The 11,253-nt window shown below is 40.5% G+C and overlaps 1 protein-coding gene across 1 annotated transcript; it reads left to right on the top strand.

Annotated features, from left to right (window-relative positions):
* Positions 1-1,236: 1,236 nt before the first annotated feature.
* On the top strand, positions 1,237-10,886 carry ZADH2 (zinc binding alcohol dehydrogenase domain containing 2). Its single transcript, XM_034762506.1, has 2 exons — positions 1,237-2,305; positions 9,089-10,886. Exons 1-2 carry the CDS (start codon positions 1,998-2,000, stop codon positions 10,011-10,013), a joined length of 1,233 nt encoding a protein of 410 aa, XP_034618397.1. The 5' UTR covers positions 1,237-1,997; the 3' UTR covers positions 10,014-10,886.
* The last annotated feature ends 367 nt before the right edge of the window (positions 10,887-11,253 follow it).

Here is an 11,253-nt window from a genome sequence, read left to right on the forward strand (position 1 = left end):
TTTTTTACTCCTCCTCCTCTTGCCCACGTCACCCTGACAATTACAAATAGGTCTCACACAAACCCATACCTGTCAATCTTTTTAATTGCTGTGTTTTCATTTTTTTCCAGAGCTAAACAATATGACAAAAAAGAAGTCTTAATACAGCATAGCATAAAAGATTTCTCATGTGAGGCACACATTGAGGGTTTTGTTATTATAATCCACTTGCTAAAGTACTCTGCAAGACGCATGTGCTGATTTAACTTAAGCAGATGTCTAGTTCTGGCAAACTTAAAAAGCAAGAGATGCTACCTAGTCTTGGCACACACATAAACATTATTCCCCCTCCTTGAATTTAGGATGATTTGTGTGAGATTGCAGGTCTCCCTTACTTTAAAACACCAACAGATTGCAGAGCAAGAACTGCAGCATATGAAATGCTGCTAATAGATTTTGCATAGTTTATGTCTAGGGATTCATATATTGTTAACTGCAAGAACAGAAGGTGTTTCCCCCCTTTTTTAAGGCAAGAAGATTAAAACTACATACTGATTCCCAAAGGAAAACACTCGAAGCTATAACTTTTCTTTCTTTAAGGCAAAAAGGTGATTTTTATTATGATTTTAATTATTAATACCATGCAATTAAGAAATGAGTTGTGCATATTGAAATGATGGAGTTAATTCCAGGTGAGTTATACATGAATTCTTCCTACACCATTGCAACAGCTCTATTAAATTAACTTCCACCATCACCAAGTACAGACTGGCAGTTCTATCAAAACATTTACTTGAGTCCTTTGACCTCCCAGTTGATTTCCTATAAATACTCTCCCAAAAGTAATTCTGCATTGCAGAAGTTGATTTAAAAATTCCTCCCCTAAAGATACAGAGGAGTGGAAAAACTATTTTTGGCCAAAATAAATATATGGCAATATTTTTAATGTCATAGCTAAAAGGGGGTGGGGGAAGGATCCACTGTTTCTTTTAACTATATACGGGTTATAGCGAGCTATAAAATCCATGAGGCTGTAAAGTGCATTTCATGTGTGTGTCTCCCGCCTAGAAGGACATCAGCAGTATTTTTTTTTCTTTATAGACAGAACACACACAAAAATCCTTAAGATGCTTTAAATCCTTTCATAAATCGTAGTGCTTTTATTCTCCCCAAAATCTAAGTGCTGTATCCACTAGTGGTTGCTAGCGGCTCTGGGTTGATTTGTACCACCTTGCAAGGAAGTGAATGTTTCGCACGGAAGGGGCGGTGCCTGTATCAGCAGCCTGCAGCTCCCCAGCTGCTCCTAATAACAACATTAGAAGATTAGCTGCAACTTCTCTTTACTATTCTAACCTTATTGATCTTATAATTTATTCGTGTTTTCTTTCAACTTTTTTTAAGGGATCATATCCGTCTTTTATAAACCAGGGGCGTAGGGGTGGGAATGCGGCACGGTTTTATATTTATATATTTTAAATCCCTTGCTAAAATGCAGCATGCAAACTAAAAAACAAACATTTGAACGGAATATCTTGCAAATCTGTATTTTACTGAAAGTAAGAATTTCCTGGCAGCGGTGATCAGATTTGGTTATATTATTACAGAGGCAAGCATGCATGCATGTGTTTCTGTGTTGTTGCAGATCACACACAAACACATGCACCCACAATTTTTGCTGTAGCAGCAGCTTTGCAGGCGGGACTGTGTTAGGAGATGAACTTTGTTCCTGTTTCATGTTAGTGACGGTAAATGAAGATCAGCTCCAGGGGATCATCTTGCTGGTGCTGCTGCTTCTCTGGTGTTTCCGTGTTGTGGAGGGGCTGGGCTGGGAGGACGCAGACAGGCTGCAGCTTGCTACATTAGACGTTATTTACATACACAAATAGCTATGTTCAGAGAGCCAGAGTGTCTCCTCTTGTGAGTTTGGTGGTGGTGGGTTTTGCAAGCTGTCCGAAGAATCTTCTTAGCTGGACACCCCCCGAGGGTGATGAGTGTGGGAAAGAGGTCTAAGGCTGGGAATGAGTTTTAATACAAAAAGCAGCGCTTTGCTGAGGTGCTGGGGATCTCGGTTCTGGAGGAGGCGGCGGCAGCAGCTGTGTCCTCTGGAGGGTCCCTTCTGGTCCTGCTTTGGTGGTGCTCGGCCCCGGCCCATATTGGACATGTCCTACTCCCGTCACTTTCTGGATTTCCAGGGCTCGTCTATCCCCAGCTCCATGAAGAAGCTGGTGGTGACTAAGCTGAGCTCAAACTTCCGAGAGGCTGTTGCCCTGCGGCAGGACGCGCCTGTACCACTCCCGGGAGATGGAGATCTTCTTGTCAGAAACAGGTGAGTTCCATTCCCCTCTCCAGCCCCCGACTTCTCTCTTCACCTTCCTTCCTTCCTTCCTACCCCTGGGGTCTGAGCCCTTTTCCTGCTCAAACTCCCTCTGACTTCTCACCTCCTGTGGCCTTCTCTTGCTCTGTCATCCTATCAGGTTGTACCAGCTGCCATCTGGCGCCTGATAATTTGATTTTGTTGTTGGTTTGTTGTTGTTTGTTTTGAATGTCTGATGCCACAATCATTTCCTCCCATGCATTGGGGAGGGTGGGGATTTCTGCATCTTTTGAGGTGCTCGTTTTTGTTTTGGTTTGTCCCTGTTTTACAAATGCAGCTGATCAAGCAGTATTTATTCTCCTACCCCGGAGGAAGAACACAGCCTCACAAATCACTGTTTTAGTAGCCATTTTCAAGGGTGGGAAAGGGCAGCATGATCTTAAACAGAAAGCTGCACGTGAAGTAAGTGTTCAGGAGGGACTGAAAAACCAGAAAGTGATTTCTAAGTCCCTCCCAGGTTTGTGTGTGATACATTTACATACAATCGCCAGCGTGTGTGTCTGTCTTAGCCATGTAAATGTCGGCGTGACATTAATATATAGCAGTCTGCCTCTGTGTTGTGTTATTTATAGCCATGGTCTGAGTGTGTAAGTGTAGATAGACCATACACCAATGATTGTTTTATGTGTTATGTATGTGTACAACCGTGAGTACGTTTCCCTGTGTGTCTGGAGGGGTCCCCCCCCCCGTAGTCCTCCACGTCACTAACCTTTAGTGAGTATGAATCAACAGGAAGGCAGAGGACCTCAGTCTGTCAGTGCTACTCTCCTTCCCCTGTCACCCTTCAACCGCCTGGCCACCACTTCCATTCTCTTCTTCCCCCTGAAGTGCAAACATTAAAACCAGGAAAGGAGAAGCTTCTCGATGTGCCATAAGCTTTTAACAAACCGCATAAGCCTCTCCAACCTTTTAGAAAGTTTATTACCACTGTTAGTCTCGTGTGGGAAGTAGGATTTCTAAATTGTTAGCTATTTTTAATGAAACAGAGTCACACAGGGAGTAAAGATGTGACATTTTGCTTAACATAATATGCAGTAAATTGTGTGCTAGCTAGTACTGTCCGTTCAAGCTTCTTGGTCAGCGCCCAATAAAATGAAGCCTGTAAGGACAAAATGTACCTTTCCCCAAATGGCTTATTTATTTTTATTGGTTCCCGCCTAGATAGTATCGTTCCTTAAGACAAAAGTAGGGCTTTTAAAGGTCTAACTTTCCTTGGTGGAAGCTGGAACTCTAGAAATTCCGTGGAAGTTTATGTAATTGTTGCTGTCAAGAGGGGAAAGGGGGAAACTTGTTTTTTAAAAGACTTGTCTAACAAAAACCTTGTCCATACGTAGAACTGGTTGTTTAAAGACAGTTCATAATGAAATACACTAACAGACGTGAGATCAAAACTGGAAATTTAATAGAAGTGTTTGTGTACCTTATCTGTAGCTAATATGTGTGTGTGTGTGTGTGTGTGTGTGTGGTGGGGGGTTCAATATTGTGCAATACCTGCACACGGAAGAGAGAAGCATGGACTTCTGCGACTGAAAAAGATTCATACAAAACTTTAATCCGCTGCTGCCATCAACCTATAGGATTTTTGAGAGAGAGAGTTAGAAAGAGCGAGAGAGGTGTAAAGCACTGACTTGCTGCATCTAATAAGGAATGGCCCTGAAACAATAATGGCATGAAACACGCATCAGGCTGGAGTTAAATTCCTTTTCTTGGAAGGGACCCGACTGCCTTACACTACGAACAGCTACAGAAAAATGTAGCAAGTCTTAGTCCAGCCTAGCTGGGTATGATAAGGTTGTTACGTCGTTGTTCTCTAATCCCCTCCCCCCACACACACTGTCTCTCCCTCTTTTCCTATGAAATTTTAAAATTTATTCATGTAATTTATTTTGTTTTCACTGTAACGCTTCCTTCCTTCTCTCCCCCCCCCCCCCTTCCTTGGTCCTGGGTGGGCTCCCTGGGGGCCAGAGGGACGTGCACACCTCAGAGTGGTGGGGTTGAGGCTCTCGGCTCGCCCCAGAGTGAAAGCAGGAGCTGGTCCAGACACTCAGCCAGGCAGTTACTGTATTTTAACACAGATCAGTTTATAAAAAGGGGCGGGAGTGGGGGAAAGTACTAAATTGAGGTTTGGAGTTAAAACGTTTTGTATTGTTTGGGGTTGTGTGGAGTTCTCTCTTTATTATTATTTGCTGGGGAGTCTCACATCACATCCATATATATATTCTCTGTTTGTGCCTTCTGAAAGCTGCAGCAGGAAACAAGCCCCCCTTTCCCCTTTTGTACTATCCTGGGGAAGCTGCTTCCCATCCCGAAAGGACAAAATGTGTCCCTGGCTTTATTTATTCTTAAAAACACATTTTACAATAGGTAGAAGCCTACAGGATCTTAAAAACAAAACAATACATGCCTTGAGTTTGAAGGGTGCAGTTGCGGATTTGTTCATTTTAGTCCCAGTCACGCCCATGAACAGTATTAATTGCTTCGAGCTTTTTATGCAAAACAATCCTCATTCACCACAGTAAAATCTGCTTTTGGATTTAGGGGACTAAGGTGGAAAACTGCTTTGGGGTCCTTGTATTTATTGATTTTTCAAATAAGACGCTCTGCTATTAAGTGGAACTCTTCCCCCCCCCCTTTTTTTCCCCCTTCGGTGGAAAAATAACCCAAGATGATTCCCTTAGTTCTTAGCAGAAAAATCCATCATAGCCTTTACTCTCAGAGCAATGCTTTTAAACTAGAAATCGATTTAAAACAATAAACTTTCTCTTTCGGGTGAAGGAGGGAGGGAGAAGGGGAATAGAATCCTTAACATAACCATTTACGCTTCTTATGTGCATTTGTTCTATTTTCAAGAGGGGGAAGGTGCCTCTGTTTTATTGCAGAAGAACGACCCAAAGACAAAAGCCCAGGTTTCCCCTAAATTATGCGATGTTTTCGAGCTTTTTGTAAAGGAGTGACAGGTTATTTCGTTTCCAAAATATTTTAACGATTTTCTGCTGAGGTGGAAGTCAATAGGGGAAAAAAAGTTTATTGAAATGGAAGGGGGGAAAGTTTTTGATTCATGGTTTGGCGGATCACAGTGGGAGGGGTGGGGGATTATTTCTGCTGAGTGTTTGGGTTGAGAATTTGTTTTTCTTCTGCGCTCCTAGTTTGGATTACTTTGTTTTGTCTCAGTGTTGAAGGCTCTTGTGCTGAATTTCTGTCTCTTACGTTTTGTTTTGGTGCGAGAAGCAGCATTTTCACCCCTCCTCGGGTTCGTCCTGGTTTTATAATAAACAATACTAAGGGGGTCAGCACGCTTCAGTGTAAATAAAGCGGGTGACACGGAGTGTGTAGTAATTTTGGGAAAAGCCAGCCCCAGTCTGGTTCCGTGTCTCAGCGCTTCAGATTTTGAAAATAGCGAAAGACGGTGCCCTCACCAGACCCTCCTTAGTCAAATAACAAAGACATTTTAAATTTGGGAATTAAAACAGGCAGATCACTTGAAAAGAATTCTGAAGGCATACTGCAAACACAGAGTGCACTTCTTTACTCCCCCTCTACACCCACCTCGTCTCGCTCTCTCACACACGAGTTTGGAAGTGGGTCTTGAATTTATTTCTGCGCTTAAAATGAAAGATCCTGAAAACGTCCGGGGCACAGCACAGCAAACCATCTCCCTCGTAGTACCTTGAAAGGCAAGGTTCAAAAGGATTTAGACAATATGTTTTAATCCCGACATTGTGGTTTGATCATTTGTTTGTATATGGGACATTTAGGGAGACTACATTTAAAAAATAAAACTATATGCGAACACAAATGGGAGTTATACAAATATTGGTGGGTTGAGAAAAAGGAGTGGGGTGGGGAGTACTGTAGCAAGCTTGGAGACTATATTGATTAATAATAATGATTCCCCTAGTCCCGAGAGAATCATTTCAGATGGCAGAGGCAGCTTGGAAGACTCGGGGGGGGGGGGCGATGGGATGGTCAGAACAAATATTACCAGCGAGCCTCGAACACATTATATAGTAGTTCGCATTTCTTTATTATTATTTTTTTGTTGAGACTCCTAGCCCCGTTTTAAATGGAAAATGCAGGGATCGCGAACAAGAGGACAGTCTTTCAAATGTTTTCTCCACAGCCTAACCTGTGCGTATCTCAAAATCCCTTAGTAATACAGCCACCGAATAAACGCAGACCCCAGTTCCAGTTGAGACGGAAAGGCATCCGCATCTGCACATAAAGCCTTGCATGGGAGGGATAGCTGCAAGTGGCCAAGTGCTGGAGAAGGAGGTGGAGATGCCGGGGTGGAGAATAGGAGCCAGAGGGAGGGAGTGCTAGGATGGAATGTCCTCAGAGAGATGCCCCAACTCTTAGTCCCTGGCCGACCCCCGAAGCCCCGCTGAGACATCACACTCCCTATTGGTGCCAACACTAGCACTTTCCCCCTATTACGGTTACCATAAAAGGTGGGGAGGTGCCAGGCAAGCACCAACTTCTTCTGCACTGTGTCTTTCCCCGAGATCTGCCATTGCATCGTCCTCTCTCCCGCACACACGTTTCAGCTGCTGGTGGAGCCGGGAGAAGAAGGGATGGGGAGTGATTTGCATTTTCTCCTGGTAAAAAGCAGCATGTTAAGGACACTTGTTTACCAGACATCTGGCTAACTGCAGTACTTCCATTCCCCCCCTCCCCTTCACACACAAAGTTTCCAGCTTTAGACGGTTAATTACCTGCCTTGCTCTGTCCCTCTCTTTCCATTTTAAGAACGATGCTAAGTGAAAAGAAGATGGGACTGCAAAGGGTGGGAGAGAAAAGTTTTTATTTTAAATTCCTCCCCTCTCTACGGTGCATACAGGGGATGCCTGTTTCATACAGTGCAAAAATCAAAGGCGCATGAATAGGCTCTGCACCAGGAGGGAGGTTCTGTCTGTACCAGGCAAGGAGGCTAATTCAGGGGTAAATTGGCTGGGAGTGGAGGAGAGGTGGTAAATCCATGGGTTGAAAGTTATCGTTGTAGGGGTAAGGGAGGGAGAGGAGGGAGATCACCATCTCTCTGCTTTTAAACCCCTCTGCTAAAAGTTGGGTTTTTAAATCTAATGCAGAGTTGTAGCACCAATTGCGCCTTGGCTTTCTGATCATTTTTCTCAAATGTCCTGAGGAGACATGTTTTGATATAGAAGCTGCTGGTGGTTGTATTTTTTTTTTAATTATTATTATTTTTAAGAATGGGACATGGGAATTATGTAAATTAAAGAAGAATGGTAGATTTTTTTTATCTATAAATAGGATGTGGACATTCTTTGTTACAATTAAACAGGGGATTAAATGCAGAATTAAGGAAAGCAACAAAAGTCACATTCTTCTCTCTCCGCCTGTGTGTGTATATTATATATATTTCTATTAATAGACTGTCTCACTCTGTGTGTGTGTGTGTGTGTATATACACATAATATATATATATATATACACACTTCACTAATATAAAGTGTGTATCGTGTGTGTATGTGTGTGTGTGTGTGTGTGTATGTGTATATATATATATATATATATACACACACACACACGATACACACTTTATATTAGTGAAAGGCTGAGATTCTCCATAGTATAAAGAACTGAAAAATCAAAATAAAGCATTTTTTCATTTTCTCATTTCTTTGTGTACTGTATGTGTAAGCACTTTAAAATCTCACACACACAATTTGAAAATATTGCTAACTCTGACGGTTAAAATTGCACTGTTTGCATATTTCTACAGCTTTTCATACGACACCAAATTCTATAATCTTTAGGTTATCGCTTCCACATGTAGTAAAAATCTGGGATTCTTCTGCTGCATGAGCAAGCTTCTTGACATTTTCTAGTTAACAGACTCTCCCCCTCCACTTTCTCCTTTTGTAGCAAGGTATTTTAGTTATGAGCTACATTGACATGGAAATATATTGTTAGTAAAATATCACTTGTACAATTAAAGTAGATTGTGATACCATGATTATCTTTTACTGCTAATCAAGTTTAGTGTATATGTGTGTTTTTTTTAAAACATTGACATTCTTTTTCACCTGTTAGAGGTCAATAGGACTTCTAAACATTGAATACTCTGTTACAATTTCAGTCTTTCTGTACAATGCTGTTTTGATGTGTTGCAAGTAATTGGTATAAAGCAAAATATTTTAATAATGTTGAAATTGACAAATTTCCTATAGTCACACCATCATTAAAAAAAACAAAAAAAAACCTTGCCTTCAGTAACGTGTTATGATCAATGACCTTGCAGATGACATTTATACTTAATATTATCGTTAGTCATTAACAGTATTATTATAATCAGAAATGTAAATTTGTTGCCAGAATCAACATATTTAGCACTTTATACATATTTTATTCCACAGAGTTGTTTTTATATCTTTTGTAGAGTGGTCAATTAATTTTAATTTTCCAGTCTCATACACAATTATTTTTGGTTTGCTTCTTTTGGTTAAAATGGCCATGTGGAAAATGTCTTATTTTTAAAAATGTGTCTAAAATTTCTAACAATATTAGAAACATAAGGTACAATAGTCTGATTAAAATCACTGCTATGCTATGTATACGGACTTTTTTTTAATAGTGTGAGGTGAATATTTTTTCTAATTACTGGTATATTTGAATATGCATTGTTATATCTTACCCGGAAAATGTAAGTGGATGTGTTTTCACATGGCAAAGTACTTGACAAAGAAAGCATGTTAACAAATTTTTGTTTTCTTCTAGATTTATCGGCATTAATGCATCTGACATAAACTACTCAGCTGGCCGGTATGACCCTTCAGTTAAACCCCCGTTTGATGTAGGTTTTGAAGGTATTGGTGATGTGGTAGCCTTAGGCCTCAGTGCTAGTGCCAGATACACAGTAGGCCAAGCTGTGGCCTATATGACACCTGGTTCTTTTGCTGAATATACAGTTGTGCCTGCCAAACAAGCAGTTCTTCTACCTTCTGTGAAACCTGAGTTTCTTACTCTAATGCTAAGTGGCACTACAGCATACATCAGTCTGAAGGAGCTTGGACAATTGTCTGAAGGCAAGAAGGTTTTAGTGACTGCAGCATCGGGAGGAACAGGCCAGTTCGCTGTGCAGCTTTCAAAGAAGGCAAAGTGCCATGTAATTGGAACTTGTTCCAGTGATGAAAAGGCTGGTTTTCTGAAATCCATTGGCTGTGATCATCCCATCAACTACAAAACTGAAAATGTTGGTGCCGTTATTAAAAGGGACTACCCAGAAGGTATGGATGTAGTGTATGAATCTGTTGGTGGAAAGATGTTTGACTTGGCTGTCAACTCCTTGGCTACCAAAGGGCGCCTGATAGTTATTGGGTTTATCTCTGGCTATCAAAATCCTACTGGCCTTCAGCCTGTTAAAGCAGAAATGTTGCCAGCAAAACTGCTGAAGAAATCTGCCAGCATCCAGGGTTTCTTCCTGAATCATTACCTTTCTGAATATAAAATGGCTATGGAGCACTTACTCACAATGTATAAAAGTGGAGAACTGGTTTGTGAGGTGGACCTCGGAGACATGTCTCCAGAGGGCAAGTTCACTGGCTTGGAGTCTGTATTCCGTGCTGTAGATTATATGTACATGGGAAAAAACATTGGAAAAATTGTAGTTGAATTACCTAACTCTGTCAACAGTAAGCTGTAAAAACAGAACAATGATATAAATCAAGAGAGAGAAAATAGGCACTTTATGCCTCAGAATTACTAGAAACCATTTATTTTTTTAAAAAAAACTTGGTAAAGGATAGTATATTAAAACTGTATTAAGTTGTTAATAAAAAGTTTTGATTAAAAAAAAATTAGCCAATGCCTGTAGGACTTAACGTGCTTGTGTTTGAGTCTGTAACTTTTACAGGCAGTGGTGCTCAGGCTAATACTAGATATGAACATTATTCTGGGCAATTAGAATAAATGATGATGCAGAGGCTGCTCCATCAGTTTCTTTGATAAGATTTTTAAATCCTGATTGGAAACATTACATTTCATATAGGTCATTTCAGCAATTTAGATCCTGTGATTTTAAAAATATCTTTCATATACAGCAAAACAAAACATTTTGTTGATGCTTTGTTAACCCTTAACATTTCTGGGAAACCAAAGATAATTTTTATCTTTTTACTTTTTTGGGTTGCAAACTCAGTAATGATATTATGGCTACTTTGCGCATGATAATCAAATATCATGACATGTTCTATATGGAAAATGTATCCATTAGTTCTAACATGGCAGAAAAATGGGGGGGTCGGGGGAAGAAGAGGGAGGGAGGGAAACACAATTTAAAAAAAAAATGACAGAGTCTGCAACTACACATAACCCTGCCATTTTCATTCAAGCCTTTGGTTACCATTTGGAACAGTCATTTTATACTTTTGCCGTGGTGTTGATTATCTTTATTGTTTACCCTTTATTCTCCCCATTAACCCAGAAGATGGGCTAATTGGGGTTTAGTTCTAAATTGTGTTTACATGTATTGTGGTCCTTTACTTGTACTAACAATTTAATAAAGTGCAGAAAGCTATCTCCGTGTGTGTGGTATTTTTTCATATTGATACACTTCTTGTAGATTACCTCTTCCATAGAGGTGCAGTATATTATAATGTACTTAAAACAGTGATGAATATTTGATACAGCTTCTCATAGCAAAGTTAGTAGTTATTATTTAGTATTGCTACTGTGAAGGCCTTATGGCAAAGAGCAAGGTCATTTGTATAAATTCTCTGTGCCCAATACACATCATGTATAAATAAAAACATAAGTAGGGAATAATTTACACCAGCAGTTCTCAAACTGTGAGAGTTTGTTGGTCATGACCTCATTTTAATGGGGTAGCCAGAGCTGGTGTTAGATTGGCTGGGACCTGGGGCCAAAGCCGAAACCCAAACCCC

The sequence above is a fragment of the Trachemys scripta genome, chromosome 2 (genome assembly GCF_013100865.1).
Source record: "Trachemys scripta elegans isolate TJP31775 chromosome 2, CAS_Tse_1.0, whole genome shotgun sequence".
NCBI lineage: Eukaryota > Metazoa > Chordata > Testudines > Emydidae > Trachemys > Trachemys scripta.

What these genes read in the sequence shown, in the direction of transcription:
- ZADH2 (XM_034762506.1), top strand. Translation starts at nt 1,998, where the DNA reads ATGAGTTTTAATACAAAAAGCAGCGCTTTGCTGAGGTGCTGGGGATCT. An exon ending in GATCTTCTTGTCAGAAACAG is followed by an intron (nt 2,306 to 9,088) that starts GTGAGTTCCATT and finishes GTTTTCTTCTAG; the next exon opens with ATTTATCGGCATTAATGCAT.